The sequence below is a fragment of the Bos javanicus genome, chromosome 13 (assembly GCF_032452875.1).
Source record: "Bos javanicus breed banteng chromosome 13, ARS-OSU_banteng_1.0, whole genome shotgun sequence".
In the NCBI taxonomy this organism is placed as follows: Eukaryota; Metazoa; Chordata; class Mammalia; order Artiodactyla; family Bovidae; genus Bos; species Bos javanicus.
In genome coordinates this window covers 37,159,710-37,182,097 of record NC_083880.1, presented here as the reverse complement: position 1 = coordinate 37,182,097, position 22,388 = coordinate 37,159,710, and the positions used below count along the sequence as shown (strand labels likewise).

Below are 22,388 nucleotides of genomic sequence, written 5' to 3'. Positions count from 1 at the left end.
TTTCCCAGCTGAGTTCTCCCTCACAGTAGAGTCCTCAAGGACAGGTGTTAAGTGGCATCCTCAAGAGGTGCAAGAATGTTCCCCATGGAATTTTTTTCCAGCAGTTGGTAGAAACCAGACACTATTGAAGTTGATTGTCCTTCATTCTGAAGAGTTGTCGAGTGGCATCTCAGAGCAGAGGAATTCACTCCCCTGCCCGATATCCCTCTCAAATACAGACTGGGTCTCATCCCCAAGGTCCTACCAGCAGATTTCCTGCAACAGAAAGCTCTCAGGGAGAGCTCAGGAAAGTACTATTTGTAATTCAAATCCATTTGTCTACAGCAGTCAGGTAGGGACATACAATGGCCTCGTCCAAGGAGAGGCCTTTATTATTTTCCATAGGAATTGATCTCAAATCTTTTGCAACTGTTTCTAAGGACCCGGAACCCTGATTGTGGTTTAGGCCAGGAAGACCGCGTGTGCTCCCCCATCGACCGCACCACCCGACAAAGTCACTCTGCTTTGGGGTGAGCATCGCTCCATGCACGTCATCACCGTCAGTGTCTGAATCAGAGTCTGTTCTTGGCTCCACTGTCATTTCTTTAACCAACACCCTGTCAACGACCTTTTCACATCATTTATTGTTTTTCAATTTGTAAAAAGTGCAACATCCATTGTAAAAACAGTTTCGAACACTTTAAAAAGTTGTTTCTTTAGAATAAACTTATAAAAGTGCCTCTCTCCCACCAAGGGGGGAAAAAAAAGCACTTGCTACTAATAATAGATATTCTGGGGTTTGGTAGTGAATTTACTTCCTTGACCCATCATTAGGGTAGTTTATCACTTCCACTGATGGTAAGAAGGAAACTATAGGCAGTTCAGAGATAATATTTTGGAAGTCATTCTTCTACTTGTGAGAAAATGAACACTCTGCTCTGTGTAGTCTCTTATTTCAGTACAAGGAACTTTTGAAAACAGTGATAGATATGCCGTAATATATATTTAGTGATAGCTGTTAAGTGTTTTTCATTGTATTTCCCCCATCTTACTATATTAAACATTATGGAAAGATAATGAAATTTATTGCAGCAGCAAATAATCTCATGGTTTTCTAAGAAGAGCTTTCTAAATTTCACCTTATTTCCCATTAGTGTATGTGCCATGAATGAAATAGGAGGCTTATTTTGTATTTATATGTTCATACTAGAGAAGTAACTGTGGTTTGATGTAAGAGAACTAGTAGAGTCAAAAGACCTGGTGAAACACCTGCAGCTTACTTATATTTTTAACTTCTCCCTTTCCAGAATCATTATAGCTAATGAGTTAATTGATGTTTGTAGAAGTACTTAGTACAGTTGTCAATAGGTATAATTCTTATAATTGCTTATGAAAATGTTAGAAGGTAGCATATTCTCAAGGAAAATCTTTATATGAAATTTAATCTATTTAAATCTATAAAATTTAAATATTAAATTTAATATATTTGGTATATTTAAATAAATTTAAATATATACACAGTAATCACTCTTACTGTGAAGTGGCTGTATAGGAGGTATCAGATGCAGTATTTATAAAGCCAGCAAGTGGTGTTGTTTATTGAATTATAGTTGATTTACAATATTGCATTAGTTTCAGGTATACAGCACAGTGATTCAGATATATTTGTATGTGTGTGTGTATAAATGAGGCTTCCCTGCTGGCACAGACTGTAAAGAATCTGCCTGCAATGCAGGAGACCTGGGTTCAATCCCTGGGTTGGGAAGATCCCCTGGAGAAGGAAATGGCTACCCACTCCTGTATCCTTGCCTGGGAAATTCCATGGACAGAGGAGCCTGGTGGGCTACAGTCCATGGGGTCGCAAAGAGTCAAACATGACTGAGTGATTAACACACATACACACTCACTCACACACACACACACTCACACATACACACATTTTCCTTTCCAGATTCTTCTTACAGAATATTAAGTGTAGTTCCTTATGTTGTACAGTAGATCCTTGCTGGTTATTTTACATCTACTAGTATGTATATGTTCGGAGAAGGCAATGGCACCCCACTCCAGTACTCTTGCCTGGAGAATCCCATGGACGGGGGATCCTGATGGGCTGCAGTCCATGGGGTCGGACAGAGTCAGACTCCACTGAGCGACTTCACTTTCACTTTTCACTTTCACGCATTGGAGAAGGAAATGGCAACCCACTCCAGTATTCTTGCCTGGAGAGTCCCAGGGACGGGGAGCCTGGTGGGCTGCCGTCTAAGGGTTAAACAGAGTCGGACACGACTGAAGCAACTTAGCAGCAGCAGCAGTATGTATATGTTAATCCCAACCTCCTAACTTATCCCTTCCCCTACCCCCTCATCCCGTATGAGGACCATAAATTTTTTTTCTATGTCTTTCCGTTTTGTGAATAAGTTCATTTTAGATTCCATATATAAGCTGCTGCTGCTGCTGCTAAGTCGCTTCTGTCGTGTCCGACTCTGTGCGACCCCATAGACGGCAGCCCATCAGGCTCCCTCATCCCTGGGATTCTCCAGGCAAGAACACTGGAGTCGGTTGCCATTTCCTCCTCCAATGCATGAAAGTAAAAAGTGAAAGTGAAGTTGCTCAGTCCTGTCCGACTCTTAGCGACCCCATGGACTGCAGCCTACCAGGCTCCTCCATCCATGGGTTTTCCAGGCAAGAGTATTGGAGTGGGGTGCCATTGCCTTCTCCACCACATATAAGCAGTATGATATAATACTTGTCTTTGTCTGACTTTCTTCACTTAGGGTGATAATGTCTAGGTCCATCCCTGTTGCCGCAAATAGCATTATTTCATTCTTTTTTATGACTTAGTAGTTTTCCATTGTATAAATATTCACATCAGATGCCATTTTTAAGTGCAGTCAGGTCTATAAATCTTATATTTTAAGCCTTCTGGGTTTATTGTAGTTCAGAGAAAAGCCTCTCCAGGTCTGAGCTTCTTGAAAAGTCTCCTGGGATTTCTTTTTGACTTTCATGGATTCATTGTCTTCAATTAAATTTTTGAACGTTTGAAAATTTCTGCTTTTATAAAGTCTGAGGTTTGTATCGAGCCTTATTTTTTCTGTTTTGGAGACACACTTGGTACAGCCTTTCATTGTATAAGCATACAAGATAGTCTTTCATTTCAGAGGAAATCATGAAATGTTACTTTATTGTGTACTAGCTAAAAATCTCCTTTGTTTCACTTAGGCTTCTGCTGGTCCTGAAGAACCAAAAGACCTGTTGTGCAAAAACCACATGTTGCAGGATGAAATTGCCATGCTAAGACTGGAAATAGAGGCAATGAAAAACCAGAATCTGGAAAAGGAAAAGAACTATTTTGAGGACATTGAAATTGTCAAAGCAAAGAATGATGATGCTCAAAACACAGTAAAACTGAATGAGGAAAGGTTAACAAAAACTATATCCCAGTATATAGACCAGCTTAATGTTCTGACAGCTGAGAAAACAATGCTAAAGTCTAAGCTGGAGAACGAAAAAGAAAACAAACAAAGACTGGAAACAGAAGTGGAATCCTACCGTTCTAGACTGGCTGCTGCCTTTCACGATCATGATCAAGGTCAGACATCACAAAGAGACCTGAAGCTTGCCTTCCAGAAAGCAGAAGACGAGTGGTTATGCTTGCAGGACAAAATGAAGTCTGATGTGGCTAACCTAAAAGATAAGAATGAGGCGCTTTCCCAGCAACTTTCTACAGCAGAAAGTAAATTCCATCAGGTAAAAATCAAGTTGCAGCACACGAGAGATAATCTTAGAGAAACGATTTTGATGTTAGAACGTGTCCAGAGAGACCTTTGCCAAGCAGAGTGTCAAAAGCAGGAAATTGAACACCTGTATCTGAATGAACAAGGAAAAGTGAATAAATACCTTGGAAAGCAGGACTCCTTAGAGGAAACATTATCTCAACTCCGGAGTGAAAACATGTTGCTCCGGCAGCAACTGGATGATGCACAAAATAAAGCCAACAGTAAGGAGAAGACAGTCATTAGCATCCAAGACCAGTATCTGCAGACCATGAGAAAACTTCAGGCTGAAAGTGAGAAACAAGGTCTGATGCTGGAGGAAAGAAACAAGGAGTTAATCCAGGAACGTAATCATTTAAAAGAGAGAATGTATCAGTACAAAAATGAAAAAGCAGAAAGAGAAGTAAGTATCCAGAAGGAGAAATAATTCTCAGACTTCCTGAAAGAAAATTCAAAGTTTTGATTTTGGCTTGATTCTGGCTAAATGTTGAATCTAGTTGAATATAAAAATACACAGGCTGTGAATCTATAGTCTCTAAACCAGCCTAAAAACACAACTTGTATCCAGCAGATCAAAATTAGACCCAGGAAATGCTTTACTTTGAGTAGAGACATCATGTCTTATGAAATGTTAAGAGATTCGGTTCTAAATTGTTAATACAGATAGATATTAGTAATTTACTCTTTTACTATTAAGGTAATAATTTTAATCTTTATGTTACCACATGTCAGTATCGTGATGAAGCAGATAAATGAAATGCTCAAACCTAAAATGAACATTTCAAAATTAAGCTTCAGTTACATGGATTACCTTGACAGTTAATTCCAGGTTTCCCAGAGGCTATATCATATTTTGGCTTTGGTAGCTTGTCATAGCTTTGTGTCTTATTTGTTGGTATAATTTTATGTTTATTCACATCAATTTGAGTTAATATGGGAAACATTTTAGCCTTGAATCATTTATTCTTAAAGCCACTCAACTCTTTAAATGCATCTACTTATCATTAAAACATAATTTGGGACTCAAGTGGTGAGCTTTAGCAAAATTCTTCTTGATTTAATCTTCCCACTGCTATTTATGATTTACTTTTGGAGAAGGCAATGGCACTCCACTCCAGTACTCTTGCCTGGAAAATCCCATGGGCGGAGGAGCCTAGTCCATGAGGTCGCTACAAGTTGGACACAACTGAGCGACTTCACTTTCACTTTTCACTTTCATGCACTGGAGAAGGAAATGGCAACCCACTCCAGTGTTCTTGCCTGGAGAATCCCAGGGACGGGGGAGCCTGGTGGGGTGCCGTCTATGGGGTCGCACAGAGTCGGACATGACTGAAGCGACTTAGCAGCAGCAGCAGCAGTAGAATATTTTTACAACAATTTGCTCATAATTCTCATTTTCAGTATCAATTAATATCATTTAGATACAAGCTTGTCCACTAAAAATGAAGGGTGTCAGGATTCATGATCAGCAGGAATGGAGTGAGTCAGGGAGAGGATTGTAGGGCCTGCGGTCTGGAGACAGGTAGAAGAGGCCACTTTAATGAGGCTCCTTGAAGGCCATGGGCGCAACCTCATCTTTTAAATTTTATTTTTCTGTTATATTGGAGTATAGTTGCTTTACAATTTTGTGTTAGTTTCAGATGTACAGGAAATTGATTCAGTTATCCTTACACATATATCCATTCTTTTTCAGTGCCTTTTCCCATGTAGGTGACTACAGAATATTGAGTAGAGTTCACCATGCTCTACAGTAGGTCCTTATGGTTAGCCAAGGGCAAAGGTGGGGAGGAGGGATAAATTAGGAGTTTGGGATTAACATAGACATACTACTAGACAGAAAATAGATAAGCCACAAGGGAATGGCCTCATTTTTCTGCTGAGCTAGGAATCTGTTGGAAAGATCTGAGCACTGGTTGGAATATGTGAAGATCTCTGAAGGTAATAGAAGCCTCTAATAAATAAAGAGGGAAAATGTTCCACAGAGTGGAATTTTCCACCACTTGTCCCACATTCAAATCTATTTCTCTCTGGTTGTGAGGTGGTGAAGCTCTGCAGATCTAGTGGGAGGAGCAGGGCGTGGACAGCGGGTCTGCATCTTTTGTCTGAATAACTTAATATCAGAAAGGCCGGAAGGTGGCCCCTTCCATGTCTGTAACCAAATTCAGTGAGGAGGGAGAAGAAGGTGGTGATAGTTTTCAAAGTACGTATGTTGGAGTTATCTATTCTTAACATAACAGAATAGTAAAGTGATTTGTTAAACTCAGTGACAGAGTGTCTTACTAGGCAGTTGTGAGACAACTTCAACAAGAACTGGCTGAAAAAGATGCCCTGAAAAAGAAGTCTATGTCAGAGGCTTCACTGGAGAGCATGTGTAATTGTGCTAAATTAGAAGCTGAGACACAGGATTTAAAGAACAACATACATCAACCCACAAGTCAGGTATGTATGAAATTGAACGTGTCAACAGTTAATATGTAGGATGAAGTGTTTTAGGACGCTCATTTTCATGGTCAGCTTTCTTTTGTATTTTTGTTACAAGTAATTTACTGTAAGTTTCTTATCTTTATAATGCACTCATTTCTTAACCTCTGACTTTCATTCTGCCATTTGCATTATATGTATTTTTTCTTATATTATTTGCCCTTAGGAAAGTTGAGAATTGCGCCTCACTGTTCACACAAGTTGAGAGACTTTTTTCTCTTTGAAACAATACTTTTTTTTAGTGATAGCTGTATTACATAAGGAGGCTAGCCAGATAAAATCAAAGGATAATGTTTAATGGAAGATTCCAGAAAATTATCATGTCTCATCTTTCTTTTTATGACTGGCTGTAGAGTTCTGTATTTATTTATTTCATGGATTTCAGAATAACTTGTGCAGAAAGGGTATTATAAAAACCAGATGAAATATAGGCATTGCCTTCTTTCCTTTTCATTTTAAGTATATTGCAAAAGCATGGAGGTACTCAGATGATGTATAGTACATACATCCAAACTAGAGAATTAAGAAGATTATCTAGATCCTACCATTGGATTTTTTTAAAGCTATTGAGATATAATTCACATATCATAGAATTCACCCACTCAACATGTGTAGTTCAGTATCTCTTAGTCTAGAGATGTGTCACCTGTGACCACAGTCAATTTTAGAGCCTTTCCATCACCCCGCAAAAGAAACCCTGCATCCCTTAGCCACCACCCGTGGCCTTCCATCCCTCAGCCCCAGGCAACCCCTAGTCTAATATCTGTCTCTGTAGACATGCCTGTTCTGGGTATTTTATATAAATGGGATCATACAATATGTGCTTCTTTGGGATTAGCTTTTCTCATCTGACGTCATGTTTTCAAGGTTCATCTGTGTGATTGCACGTATCAGTTCTTCTGTTAGTTGGTTGTCAGTCAGTCAATAGTATTTGACTAAGCCATGTATCCATCATCAGTTGGTGGAGCTTTGGGTTGTTTCCACTTTGGGGCAATTAATGATGCTGCTGTGAACACTGATTTACACATTTCTGTGTGGACATGTTTTTGTTTCCCTGTGGTTGAATTTTATCCTCAGAGGTAACTGGCTGATTTCAGCTTTCTTGGCCCTTGCTCAGGCTATCCTTTCTGTCTTTACAATTTCTTTTCCTTTTGACTAGGCCTCCATTATTTGAGACCTGGTGCCCAGTCTCTCCTCCTTCATGGGGCTTTCCTGAATGTCCACCTCTCATGGAGCCTTTTCACTTTAGCCATTGTTATCTAGTCTCTGAGGAAGAGTTTAGCCCCTAATTTTACACTGTTGCCATTTTTTTCCATGAGGGGGAATCTTATCTAAGAATATATTGGTATTACAGGGAATATTTTTAGATATGCACAGCACTTGTCTTGCATAAAAGGACAGTAACAAAGGATTACAAGAATGAGGCTTTTTGTTGTTGTTGCTGTTCAGAAAAATGTATGGATCATCTCTGTAAACTGTTAGGAGATGGGATTTCTTTATCTTTGCAAATCATTTCTCTTTGGACTGCAATTCAAATTAGCAAAAGTCTTTGTAGTTCAGGAAAAGGCTTATGGGATTAGACTCTGTATTTATAAGATTTATTAATTAGAGTCTTATTCTCACAGATTTCTTTTGAGAGGCATTTATTAACTTAGCCCTAGATAACTCAATATAGTATCCCTTAAACTACTTTAAAACCCTGGGACATTAAGATGAGGGAAGGATTAAGAGACATTCTACTAAGAGGGGACTTGTAGTCATTTTATGGAAGAAAGATAGAAAAATATTATTGTAGAACAATAAAAGAGTATAAAATCAAGTGCAAATGTTGTTTGACAAAGATGACAGTGAAGAATATATTTTGTGAATCTTGGTGGTGTGAACATCTTTCTTGATTCTCTGAGTAATCCCTGGTCCTACATTCTACAATACACATACCATCCTTTTAATTTGATCCTGGGTTTGAATTAGGCTGTGCTTAATCCACATTCCTCATTACCAAATGGTCTCATTTTCTTCTTGAAGACTGATGATTTTCCAGCAGAGCTGGAAACTGCATCTTCAAAATGTCTGCACGTGGATGCAGAAAAATCAAGTATTTCAACAGGAGTTATTATCTATGGAATGAATGCAAAAGAAATGTGAAAAAACTAGAGAGAAGAAAAAGAAGTTGGAGCAACATGTAGTGACCCTCAAAAGTCATATAGAAATGAATATGATAGAACGCAGTCAAGTAGAGCAGTATCAACAGGCTACTGAAGAAAGAGCAAGACAGAATCTTATAGAGAAATGAAAAGAAGTCAACCTATTTTTGTAGGTTAATTTGTTGATCTGTCATGTGCTTGAAATCATTTTCACTGTATATTACATTTCAGACATATACAACTTGCGTGTTTCCTCTACCTCCCTTAGAGCAGTATGTTTTGTAGATTTCTGGAATGGGGGGGGGCACTTGTTTTCCCTTTAAATATTTCAGTTTCCCCCACAGTTTTCACTAAATTGTCCTATCAGAATGATTCTCACTTGAGAATCCTCTTACTTATAAGACCAGTTGGTATAAAATAAGACCATTATGAAGAAAAGAAAATATTGTGGTTTAGAACTGATACCATCCTCTTGAATTATTCTTGTCTCATTCAATTTTTAAAATTTTAAGTTGATCCTCTTATTCTTTGAATTATCAGATTATATAAGTACTACTATAACAGTCATTCCACTTTAATTTTATAATTTAGATTTAACTCACTTCACATTGATGATAATTGTTTTAAACTTCTGCTCTTTTTGTTTTCACCTTTGTAATCACTCTCTGAATTACTGACTCAAAACTAAAGGAAACAAATATAATTTTCCTGGTTATAATTATTTTTAAAATGTTATCTATTTCAACTTGCCTTAGATACAAGCAAGATCTCAACAGATGGAACTCAGAATTAAAGACTTAGAATCTGAACTCTCTAAGATGAAAACTTTGCAAGAAGATTCTAATAAAGACGAGTTGGAAAAATATAAGCATCTCTACCTAGTAAAACTTGAAGTTAGAAAGTCATTGAAAGATAAACTAGACAAGTAAGTCAAAACACAGAATCACAGAAAATAAATTTACTTCATTAATTTGTCTCTAAAGCCTAATTTTTTATAGAGCGCAGTTCCTGAGATTACTAGGAAGTGAAAGCTAAGTGGATAGTCACTGCTAAGGGGGCGCCCTTCGACAAACTATTAGTACTGTATCAAGTTTTTCCACACTATGTAGAGGCATGCTTGTGAAAAGGGGGGAAATTAACACAGGGGTGAAAGGCAGGATAAATCACAAAGTGGCTAGAAATAATATAGTGACCTGGCCGAGGGAGTGTGTGGAGAATGGAAAGGGCAGATCCCACCTCCAGAGCCTAGTCCAGCTTTCCCCACTATCTGAAAGCAGAGCATTCCTAGGATGCCTTTCATAAGCCAAAACAGCATAAAGCAAAGAAGCAGGTACCCAAGGACACATTCTGTTAGTCGATGCTAAAATATGCTTTCAAGTGCTTCCTTTCACCACCCTTGTATATACATTTCACTCATGACCTTGGAGAAATTAAGCATTTGGCTCTGAGGTATCATCTAGAGCCACAATCTCAAGGGGAGGATGAGAAAGTCAGTGGGTGAGAAAGTCAGTGGGTCATATGCTAGTCGAATATGCCCAAGTGAAGTATAGGTGATCCCAGACAAGGTTCAAGGCTGTGGCGACTTGATGCTGAGATGTGGGGTGTGGCTCCCAGGGAAGGAGCACGGTGGGGCTGGTTTCCCTGCTTGGGGAGCGCGATGCCTCTCGCTCTAAAACGTACACTACTGTTTAGAGTTTTGGCTTTTTAAATGAGACCAAAATTTGTCTTCAGATTTTTTTTTTTTTTTTTGGACCATCAGGAACAGGTGCTGACATAGGCCCATAGTAGAAGTGAAGTAACATAAAGTGAACTTTGGGAAAGCAGAGGATACTTGTAATTATTCCTGGGGCTGTTTTAGCTCTTTTCAGTCTCACCCACTGACTTTCTCATCCTCCTCTTGAGATTGTGGCTCTAGATGATACCTCAAAGCCAAATGCTTAATTTCTCTGAGGTCATGAGTGAAACGTATATACAAGGGTGGTGAAAGGAAACACTTGAAAGGAACTTTGTGGGATGGTGTGTTTCTTCATCCCTGAACTGTTTCCTGGAGGCAGGTGTGTCCCAGAGGGCAGCAGGTGTCACTGTGAGGCCACCTCCCTTTCTCTCTGATGCCCTTTCTCTCCTCTCCCAACTGTAGCTTGTTACTTGTGGAGCCCTAGATACATGTGTACTTCTTTAGAACAAGGTTACAACTGTCATTGTTTACAGTAGGTCTGCTCTGTCTTTTCGGTGTTCAAATAGTTCAATAGGAATTCCATTTACTCTGTGGCAACTTTAAAAAATGTCAATCATTTAGAGAAACATGAATGAAATTGGTGTTTTCCATCTTCCCCAGGACTGATGAGAGGCTGACAGAGATCAGCACTGAACTTGAGGTGGAGAAACAGAACAGATCTATACACAGCAGTCTCAGCACAAGGCCAGTCCTGGAGTCCTCTTCTGTTGGAAACTTCAATCCTGCTTCAGGGTTCAACACAAATGTTATTTCAAGAGCAAACAGAGGGTTTTCTACCTCAATTCCATGCCGTTCAAATGACAGTATAGAGACTTACTTGACCAAGGTTAGTTCTATTCTATTTTTTTCATTGGGTTTCAGATTTCTGATATGAATGATCCTTGTTTTTAATTTGGTGAACTTCTGCGTTGTTTTTTTGACTTATGCACACTAAGTAAAACCATACTTAACTGTGATAATCAAGGAGACATTTAATGATTTTTTTTGTCCTAGATCTCTCATTTTTAAGAGATATTTATTAAAATCTTAAATTTCTTGAAAAGCTGCATTTAAATTCAACTTTAGAAATGAAATCTTATTGTCTAGTAACCAAAAGTATACTTTCAGCTGTTTGATTTACTTTCTAAATTATTTCACTTTGGCAGTGGTTCATAATCATTTCCAGGCTCTGCTGCACCCACTGCAGTTTTTCTACCCCTAAGCATAAGTGAATGACTGGCATCTAAACACTAACCACATATGGATGCTTTTATTTGAAGGAATCCTAGATAAATCCTTTTTATGAATTAAACAAACTTGTAATACCCACTCAAAGATTAATTTCTGGTTTTAGGTTAACATTTTTTGTTATTTTCTTATACAAGAGTACATCTTTAACTGCTATTTTACTTACAGAATTTTGATTTAAATTTCTAAAAAAACCTTGCTAAGCAGTTTTAGAATGTTTCTAAGTTGCTCACTTTTGTTCTCTGTTTGTTTTGTCTCTGTTTTGACATCACCTGAATGAATGATGACTGAGATAGCAATGATGGGGAGTCTTTAAACTGCAACTAGTTTTCATTGTATAGTCATTATTATTAAAATATCCATTTCAGTCAGTGCACATGGGTTTATGGTTTTGATGGTGTTTTCATGATGTTGATGATGCAGAGAAAAATAGCCTTTGTTAAATGCAGTCTCAACCTGTTTTCTCATTTGGCTTCTTGCCATCATAGAAGAGCAGTCTAAGGTTTCTTTGAAAGCACTGCAGCTACGTTGGGTCTTAGTACTTGAGAGCCATGAACCTGGAGTGCTTTAGCTGTGCAGTCACAGCGGGCCTCCAAACATTTCATCCCAAGTCAGACACTTCCCCACGTAGGCCTAAGAGGAGGAAGCAAATGCTTGACCCCTCCCAGGGGAAGGCTGCCTACTGTAGACCCAAGTTCACAGTGCTGTGGAAACATACACCTTTTCAAAGAAGAGATTCAGAACCAAGCAAGCACTTCGTAGTTCCTTCTCCCAGACTCACCTGTTAGGTAAATCTCCTCGCTTCTCATAAGGAGGGTAGGAGTATAAGTCCTCCCCTTGAAACTTCAGGCTGAGGAAATGAAGTTCAACTGCAATTTCTGATCAGATTTAGATTATAAGTGAGATTATATGCATACTTTTTGTATATATCAACTGATGATGAGAGCTTGGATAGAGAAGTATGCTAAACAGTAAAGAGAGATCTGTTGTGTATTTTAAATTTTGTCCTCAATAACCCAAAATGTGGATAATTCACCGTTGACTCATTTTAGCAAGCCAGGTTTTATCTAGAGGGAATGAACAAACATCCTTTTAAGGTTGAATCTCTTCAGTTTTGGCCTGCTTGATCAACTAAAGATTTCTTCAAGTTCCCTGTCCTGTGTCTAAAAAATATTTATGCTTTCTAAATTAACTATATCGATTGCTACAAATAGGAATTTGATATTGATTTTATTCTTGTTCATGCATTTAAAACACATTTACTTAGAAAGTCATGTCACGCCACAAGCATTATTGAACTATATAGCATGGTTTTACATATTCATTTTATCTATGTTATAGTTTAAAATCTATGTGTTTTTTCCTTAATCTGAGGAAGTAGCTGGTATAGAACTCTGGACTCAGTAAGAAGGACATTGCCTTTGTTACTTCTTTTGTAGAATTAGGAACTTTGACTAAATCAATGACTCTTATACCTTAAAAAAAGGTTTTTTTTTTTTTTTTTCAAAGAAAACAACCTTTCTTTGAAAAAAAAAAAAAACTTCTGCGTGGAACCGTGTTATATAAAACAGAGCCAAGTATAGAGCCTTTTAGCTAAAGAGTGGCCAGAGGCACTGCCGCTGTGACTTCTCTGTTCCTCAACCCTGCAGTAACCCCTGTGGGACCTTCCCGTTCTAAGGGGACATAGTTTGGAAACTAACACTTAAAAGAGAATCCTTCTCCCTAAACATCTTCAGAATTGAAACTTGCTGGTACATTGTTTCTTGTGTGTAATTTTCTCACCTTTCTGTCTTTTCATTAAATGGAGAAGTGTAAAGAAAATCACAGATGTGTTCTCCTTATTAGCATTTGACTTAGATTCCTCCATTTGAACACGATCCTCACCTAGAAATCAAAGGTCTCAGAAGTACATATTTAGGGCAGGAGCTGTTGGGGGAGAAGATAGTAATCTTGTGGGTCATTCCTAGGATTATGGGTCATTCCCTAATTCTCTGAAATTATGTGTACTAGAGACTGATATTTATTGTACTTTTTATCAGATTAATCTAAATAGGATTCCATATATATGGTTCTGTTATCTATAAGCAGAATAAGTAGAAATTCATTTTCTTTTATTTATGTGATTTTTTTTCTACTGAAGTAATCTTGAAGTTAGGTCTGGTCTCTAAAAGTATTATTTAAAAGTCGTATTTAGTAAGTTTTATGTCACTCCTATGATAATATCTCTTGTTTATCTTAAACATAAATAATATTTGACTTATTTCAGATGCAGCGGGAGTTGGACAGGAGTATAACTAGAGAAATAAGAAAAGGTATGTTGCCAAAATGTATGAATTAAATTTAGACATTGATTTCTGAAATACTCTGTAAGAAGTAAATGGGATCTCTTTCCACTGTTTGGATAACAGATGCCATGTTAAGTATTTTTTCTTATACATAGCTAATGAAAAATGTGAAAGTATGAGTGGTCATAGTGAAAAATATCCTTCTTCCTCATTTATTCATCATGTTCCATAGCTTGAAAAACAATCTCTGAAGGTCTGTGTATTTCTTTTTATTTCTGGTTATATCCTTCTTCTACTTCCTCCATCCCTGTGGAACTATCCACCTACACCTGACACTATTCTCAGAAAACGTGGAGTTCATCAACTTCTCAAGTGTTGGTAGTGGTTAAGGCTAAGAAACCCAGATTCAAGCAGTCACGTTTGTGTAGCTGTCACTTGGTGGGTGACTTTAAAATTTCTCTGTCACTGACTTTGTCACCAGTTTATCTTTTATTCTCAGGAAAAGCTCCAAACACCCACATCAATTTGGGTCCCGCCAAAGAAGTTGGCCTTATCTCTTTACCACCCTCCTCTGCCCCTCAGCTCTGCATCTAAGCAGCCAGACTGTGTAGGATCCCACAGGTGCGCTTCCTCATCTCTAGTCTTTGTATGTGCTTCTCCCCTCTCTATCTCTTGTACTTTTTCCTGTCCTTCAGGTAGCTACATATATACCAGTTCAGTTCAGTCGCTCAGTCATGTCCAACTCTTTGCGACCCCATGAATTGCAGCACACCAGGCCTCCCTGTCCATCACCAACTCCCAGAGTTCACTCAGACTCACGTCCATCGAGTCGGTGATGCCATCCAGCCATCTCATCCTCTGTTGTCCCCTTCTCCTCCTGCCCCCAATCCCTCCCAGCATCAGAGTCTTTTCCAATGAGTCAACTCTTCCCATGAGGTGGCCAAAGTACTGGAGTTTCAGCTTTAGCATCATTCCTTCCAAAGAAATCCCAGGGCTGATCTCCTTCAGAATGGACTGGTTGGATCTCCTTGCAGTCCAAGGGACTCTCAAGAGTCTTCTCCAACACCACAGTTCAAAAGCATCAATTCTTCGGCACTCAGCCTTCTTCACAGTCCAACTCTCACATCCATACATGACCACAGGAAAAACCATAGCCTGACTAGACGGACCTTTGTTGGCAAAGTAATGTCTCTGCTTTTCAACATATATATCACTTCCACCAAAAAGCTGGCAGTATTGACACAAAGCTGGCTGTCCCTTCTGAGTGTTCCTTGTGCCATCTTTTATAGCTGTCTTTGTATTTATGACTCTGTAAGGAAATTGCCTGTTTGTCTATTTTTCCAGTTTGCATTTCATTTTTCAGGGTGGACTGGGTCACCTTCATCTTATAATTCCAGTGCTTGTCACTATGCACACCTTTGCACAGTTACTTAGTAAATGAATGAAGGATGAGAAAACCAGAAACTCTGATACTCAGTCACACGTGCGACCATAAGCAGATTATAAAATTGTAATCTTGTATTTTATGTGGTGCCATCTAGAGATATTTTTCATTCTTCGAAACACTAGGAAAGGTCTCAGGCTTTTGGTAGTTTTTTTGTTTTTTGTTTTTACTAATGCTTAGTTAACTCAAGTATTTTAGGTAAAGAATATAATTCTTTCCTTTTCTTTCCAGTTGATGCTGAATTTGCATCTGATGCCTTTACAGTGTCTCATGTATCTGCAGATGGGTCAAATGTGTATGATGACCAAATTTTGAAAACAAAAGCACAGTATACACAGATTTTGAAGGAAAAATATATGATTTAGAATGATAAATCATAAAAGTTTCCCTACTGGACTGTTTCCATGACATTTCATTGTTTTCCATTAAAGATGATGAGAAAATCTTTATTAAAAGAAAGTATTTTTGTATTACATCTGTATGATGAAAATTTATATAGCGTTTTAAGTGATGTTTCTCTGCATCTAACTTACTTTTAAGCATATTTAAAAACCAGCACTGTTGAGTTTTCCATATTCTAAGCAATAGTGTAGTCATTCAATCATGTCTGACTGTTTGCAACCCCATGAACTGTAGCCCACCAGGCTCCTCTGTCCATGGAATTCTCCAGGCAGGAATACTGGAGCAGGGAGCCATTCCCTCTCCAGGAGGATTTTCCAGACCCTGGGATCAAACTCGGGTCATGTGCATTGAAGGTGGATTCTTTACCATTTGAGCCACCAGGAACACCCTTTACAAACTCAGACTGAGCCCTAATACCTGCTGTTTAAACAGCACCCAAAAAGCCAGACTTGTCATTAATATTTAGTGGTGTTGATTGATAGCTTTTTTGTATGTTCCACTTTTTATCACTATATACAGACCCAAAGATTTAGATACTGATGTTATGGCTACCGTCAATGTTTTGATGTATTACAATTGTTAATAGAAGCATAAAGCTTACTATATGTAACTTTATTTTTTTTTTCTTTAATAAAAAATTATTTAATTAGTATACATGTGTTCCCCATCCTGAACCCTCAAACACAGATTCACAGGTCCTTCCTCATGGAGAAATAAAGTTTGCCTGAGTTTTTGCCTTTTAAATGAATGAACTTTAAAAATGTTTTTATTTTTAATTAGAGAATAATTACTTTACAATATTGTGATGGTTTCTGCCATACACTGACTTGAATCGGCCATAGGTATGCATATGTCCCCTCCCTCTTGAACCTCCCTCCCACCTCCCTCCCCTTTCCACCCCTCTAGGTTGTCACAAAGCACCAGCTTTGAGTTCCCTGCATCATACAGCAAATTCCAAAAAGACACATGTACCCTAGTGTTCATTGCAGCGCTATTTACAATAGCTAGGACATGGAAGTAACCTAGATGACCATCAACAGATGAATAGATAAAGAAGCTGTGTATTATTCAACTATAAAAAGGAATGCATTTTTGAGTCAGTTTTAATTTACTTTTGGAGACAGTATTAAAATTAGAGAAAGTTCCTCATGGATAAATAAGATTTGCCCAAGACGTTTCACCTTTTCTTTACCTATCTACCTATCTATCTATTTTTGCTTTGCTTTTTGGAAAAAGTCTTGGAAAAAGACTTTTTATTTTGGAAAAAGCACCAGACAAACAAACATTTTCACAAAACTCCCTTATCTCCCATATATCCACCTGAGGTACCATTTATCTTTCCTAAATGTTATTTGTTCTCTCATAAGTATCCCTCCTCACCCAAGTCACCTGTTTTTTACAAGATGCCTTATTCTCCTACTCCCTGTCATTTATTAAGTAGTATATCAACTCCCAGTAATTGCAGTAATGCTGAAGAAGCTGAAGTTGAACAGTTCTATGAAGACCTACAGGACCTTCTAGATAATTCTAGGTAATTTGGATGTTAATACAAACACCCAAAAAAGATATCCTTTGCAGTATAGGGGACTGGAATGCAAAAGTAGAAAGTTACGAGATGCCTGGAGTAACAGGCAAATTTGGCCTTGGAGTACAAAATGAAGCAGGGCAAAGGCTAACAGAGTTTAGCCAAGAGAACGCAGAGGTCATAGCAAACACCCTCTTCCAACAACACAAGAGAAGACTCTACACATGGACATCACCAGATGGTCACTACCAAAATCAGATTGATTACATTTTTTGCAGCCATTCAGGTATGATCAAAATCAAATACCTTATGATTATACAGTAGAAGTGTCAAATAGATATAAGGGATTAGATCTGATAGACAGAGTGCCTGAAGATTATGAATGGAGGTTTGTGACATTGTACAGCCCCCAAAAAAAGAAATGCAAAAAGGCAAAATGGTTGTCTGAGGAGGCCTTACGAATAGCTGAGAAAAGAAGAGAAGCTAAAGGCAAAGGAGAAAAGGAAAGATACACCTATTTGAATGCAGAGTTCCAAAGAATAGCAAGGAGAGATAAGAAAACCTTCCTTAGTGATCAATGCAAAGAAATAGAGGAAAACAATAGAATGGGAAAGACTAGAGACGTCTCAAGAAAATTAGAGATATAAAAGGAACATCTCATGCAAAAATGAGCACAATAAAGGACAGAAATGGTATGGACCTAAGAGAAGCAGAAGATACTAAGAAGAGGTGGCAAGAACACACAGGAGAACTATACAAAAAAGATCTTCATGACCCAGATAAGTGTGATGGTGTGATCACTCACCTAGAGCCAGACATCCTGGATGCGAAGTCAAATGGACCTTAGGAAGCATCACTATGAACAAAGCTAGTGGAGGTGATGGAATTGCAGTTGAGCTATTTCAAATCCTAACAGATGATTCTGTTAAAGTGCTGCATTCAATATACCAGCAAATTTGGACAACTCGGCAGTAGCCACAGGACTGGAAAAGGTCAGTTTTCATTCCAACCCCAGTGAAAGGCAATGCCAAAGAATGTTCAAACTACTGCACAATTGCATTCATCTCACACACTAGCAAGTAATGCTCAAAATTCTCCAAGCCAGGCTTCAACAGTACTTGAACCATGAACTTCCAGATATTCAAGCTGGATTTAGAAAAGGCAGAGGAACCAGAGATCAAATTGCCAACATCCACTGGATTATCGAAAAAGCAAGCAGGTTCCAGAAATACATCTACTTCTGCTTTATTGCCTATGCCAAAGCCTTTGACTGTGGGAATCACAACAAACTGTGGAAAAATCCTAAAGACATGGGAATACCAGACCACCTGACCTACCTCCTAAAAATCTGTATGCAGGTCAAGAAGCAACAGTTAGAACTGGATGTGGAACAACAGACTGCTTCCAAATCGGGAAAGGAGTATATCAAGGCTGTATATTGTCACCTTGCTAATTTAACTTATATACAGAGTACATCATGTGAAATGCCAGGCTGGATGAAGCACAAGCTGGAATCAAGATTGCCAGGAGAAATATCAATAATCTCAGGTATGCAGATGACACCACCCTTATGGCAGAAAATGAAGAAAAACTAAAGAGCCTCTTGATGAAAGTGAAAGAGGAGAGTGACAATATTGGCTTAAAACTCAACATTCAGAAAACTAAAATCACAACATCCGGTCCCATAACTTCATGGCAAATAAATGGGGAGACAATGGAAATAGTAAGAGACTTTATCTTTTGGGGCTCCCAAATCTCTGTAGATGTTGACTGCAGCCATAAAATTAAAAGATGCTTACTCCTTGGAAGAAAAGCTAGACCAACCTAGATATCATATTAAAAAGCAGAGAGATTACTTTGCCAAGAAAGGGCCATCTAGTCAAAGCTATGGTTTTTCCAGTAGTCATGTATGGGTGTGAGAGTTGGACTATAAAGAAAGCTGAGCGCTGAAGAATTGAAGCTTTTGAACTGTGGTGTTGGAGACAACTCTTGAGAGTCCGTTGGACTACAAGGAGATCCAACCAGTCAATCCTAAAGGAAATCATCCCTGAATATTCATTGGCACGACTGATGCTGAAACTCTAATACTTTGGACACTTGATGCGAAGAGCCTACTTACTGGAAAAGACCCTGATGCTTCGAAAGACTGAGGGACAGAGGAGAAGGGGACGACAGAGGATGAGATGGTTGGATGGCATCACTGACTCAATGAACATGAATTTGAGTAAGCTCCAGGAGTTGGTGATGGACAGGGTGGCCTGGCATGCTGCAGCCCATGGGGTCACAAAGAGTCTGACAGGATTGAGCGACTGAACTGAGCTGACTGATATCAACTCCCAGTTGTAGTCACCCCTTCCAGTCACATTTCTTTGTGAACCTCTGCATGTTATTGTTATTGTTACCTTGCTCAGTCATGTCCAACTCTTTGCGACCCCCATGGATTGCAACACACCCTGCTTCCCTGTCCTTCACCATGTCCCGGAGTTTGCTCAAACTCACAGCCATCGAGTTGAAGATGCTGTCTAACCATCTCATCCTCTTCGCCCCCTTCTCCTCTGTCCTTCAGTCTTTCGCAGCATCAGGGTCTTTTCCAGTAAGTAGGCTCTTTGCATCAAGTGTCCAAAGTATTAGAGCTTCAGCATCAGTCATGCCAATGAATATTCAGGGTTGATTTCTTTTAAGATTCACTGGTTCGTTCTCATTGCTGTCCAAGGGACTCTCAAGAGTCTTCTCCAGCACCACAGTATGAAAACATCAATTCTTCAGCACTCAGTCTAGTTTATAGTCCAGCTCTCACATATGTACATGACTCCTGGAAAGCCTGAATATTTTGGAGAGTAATCTCTTGTCAGTTGCATCATTTGGAAATATTGTCCCCCGGAAATATTGTCCCCCTTTCTGTTGTCTTCTGTCTTGTTTATGATATCTTGTGCAAAAGCCTTTAAGTTTAATGAGGTCCTATTTGCTAATTTTTGTTTTTATATTCATTAAGAGGTGGTTCAAAAAAGATATTGCTGTGATTTGTGGCAGAGAGTGTTCTGCCTATGTTCTTTTCCTCCAAGAAGTTTATAGTGTCTGTTCTTACATTTAAGTCTTTAATCCATTTGGAGTTTATATTTTGTGGATGGTGTTATGGAGTGTTCTGATTTCATTCTTATACATGTAGCTGTCCAGCTTTCTCTGCTCAGCTTATTAAGGAGGCTGTCTTTTCTCCATTGCATCATCTTGCCTCCTTTGTCCTAGATTAATTGACCATAAGTGTGTGGGTTTCTTTCTGAACTTTCTATCCTGTTCTATTGAACTATGCCATATATTTTGGGTTTTGTGTCAGTACCAGTGTTTTGATTACTGTAGCTTGTAGTATAGTCTGAATTCAGGGAGCATGATTCTGTCAGTTCCTGCTTTTCTTTCTCAAGATTGCTTTGGCTCTTCAGGGTGTTTTGTATTTCCATACACACTGTAAAATTTTTTGTTCTAGTTCTGTGAAAAACACCATTGGTAATTTAATAGAAATTGCATCAAATCTGTAGATTGCTTTAGGTAGTATAGTTATTTTGACTGCAGGAAACAGTTTATTCAGAGTGGTTCTAGGAATGTGGTGGCCACCTTGATGTTCATTAAATCAGATCTAATTTTCCCAGCTTGTGGCTCTTTGTGTCCTGCAGAAGGCGCCAAATGACTGGCCATACCTCTGATGCACGGGCTCGTCTTTGGAAAATATGAAATGTAATTATAAAAGGCCAGCATCTTAAATAAAGCATTCAATGGTCTGTCTGCAACCCTTTCTTTTGCTTCATTTTAGCGTGACATGGGTCAAAATGAGAAGCAGACAGGAAAATGTTTGCCTCGCCTGGCATGTGGTAATATTGTGAAATATGAAAATGTAAGTCAAACACAGAGACAAAGTCAAACAGCTCCTAAACACAGAGCTGGTGTGAGGATAGGAGTGTGTACTTTGTCTTCTGAGAAACATTATACAGCAAAGAATGGAAGTTATGAAACATACTTCAAAATAAAAAGGTAAAGAGAAAATATTGTACAAAAACCTATAAAAATAATAAAAAGTTGGAGATGAAAGAGAGAGGGGAACTCAAGGGAGCATGAGACCAGGGAACGTGGACTCTGACATGGGACCTCTAGGAAGTAAGATCCTATTCTTCTGTTTCTTGCAGTTCTAATAATAATTGAATTTCAGATGAATATCATACAAGCAGAGGACAAGAAAAAATACACCAAGTCATCTGAAACCAATTCAATAGAATTCTTTATTTCAAGGGACTCTATATAATTTTTATATATTTTACATATATCTTACATACTGCATTTTATATATTATATGTCTATATATATAAATGACAATGTCAGGTGGTAAGTTTTGAATTTTCAGTGATACCAAAGAGAGTGTTGCAGGAATTTAGGAGGAAGTTGGGTGAATGTGCACTAGTGTGGTCAGGAGAGGACAACTCTAGGAGGGCCTGGGACATGGCTTGGGCCCTGATTGATGGGCAGTGAACCGAATATTTGGAAAAGGCAATGGCAACCCACTCCAGTACTCTTGCCTGGAAAATCCCAAGGACAGAGGAGCCTGGTAGGCTGCAGTCCACGGGGTTGCAAAGAATTGGACACGGCTGAAGCGACTTGACTTCAGAAGAGTTGGACATGACTGAGAGACTTCACTTTCACTTTTCACTTTCATCATTGGAGAAGGAAATGGCAACCCACTCCGGTGTTCTTGCCTGGAGAATCCCAGGGACGGCGGAGCCTGGTGGGCTGCCGTCTATGGGGTCGCAAAGAATCGGACACGACTGAAGCGACTTAGCAGCAGCAGCAGCAGCAGAACCGGATATTTGAGATGAATGAACAGAATTTGCTTCCTATGACAGTTGTTGAACAAGAACATTATGAACATCCATAAACCTACACTAAAGACGGCAGAGTGGCAAAGCATGGCCAGGGATTAAAAGAAGAATCTTGCTAACTACCTTCAGAGGTGTTATAAAGGATGAGAAGCCAGAAGTTTCTGATTCAGCAACATATCTCCTTGTTTTTTCAGTGTTCTGGTGCTAATTGTACCATTTTTTTTTTAACTTTACATTTTTATAAAAAATTTAATAGGTTGGTAAATGATAGGAAAGCTTGACATATTTATTGTGTACATATACATATATGTATATAGTACCAAGTATATATTCTGCTTTTCACAGATCCATATTTACATCATCCAGCTGCTTTAAAAAGTTAAAATTACGGTCATAAGACACATGAAGGGTGTAGACAATTAGCATCTTAAGAGAATCAGGACTATTTGAAACCAAAGGAGGAACATTAGTCTAATTAAAAGTTACTTCTTATTTAATAAAAAGAGCTGTATTCCTCAAGACTTACACTTAGAC

General features: G+C 38.6%; 1 protein-coding gene across 3 annotated transcripts in view; it reads left to right on the top strand.

Annotated features, from left to right (window-relative positions):
- LOC133259155 (ankyrin repeat domain-containing protein 26-like) overlaps window positions 1–22,388 on the top strand; it is a 76,142-nt gene that overhangs the window by 38,335 nt on the left and 15,419 nt on the right. For 2 of the 3 annotated variants that reach the window (XM_061436278.1, XM_061436280.1), the window contains exons 16-20: window positions 3,199–4,155; window positions 6,036–6,191; window positions 9,133–9,302; window positions 10,713–10,938; window positions 13,606–13,651. In XM_061436278.1, the coding sequence (XP_061292262.1) occupies window positions 3,199–4,155; window positions 6,036–6,191; window positions 9,133–9,302; window positions 10,713–10,938; window positions 13,606–13,651 (1,555 nt within the window). Of the gene's footprint in view, window positions 1–3,198; window positions 4,156–6,035; window positions 6,192–9,132; window positions 9,303–10,712; window positions 10,939–13,605; window positions 13,652–15,299; window positions 15,542–22,388 lie in introns of those variants that run through there. The other variant, XM_061436279.1, reaches the window with a different exon arrangement.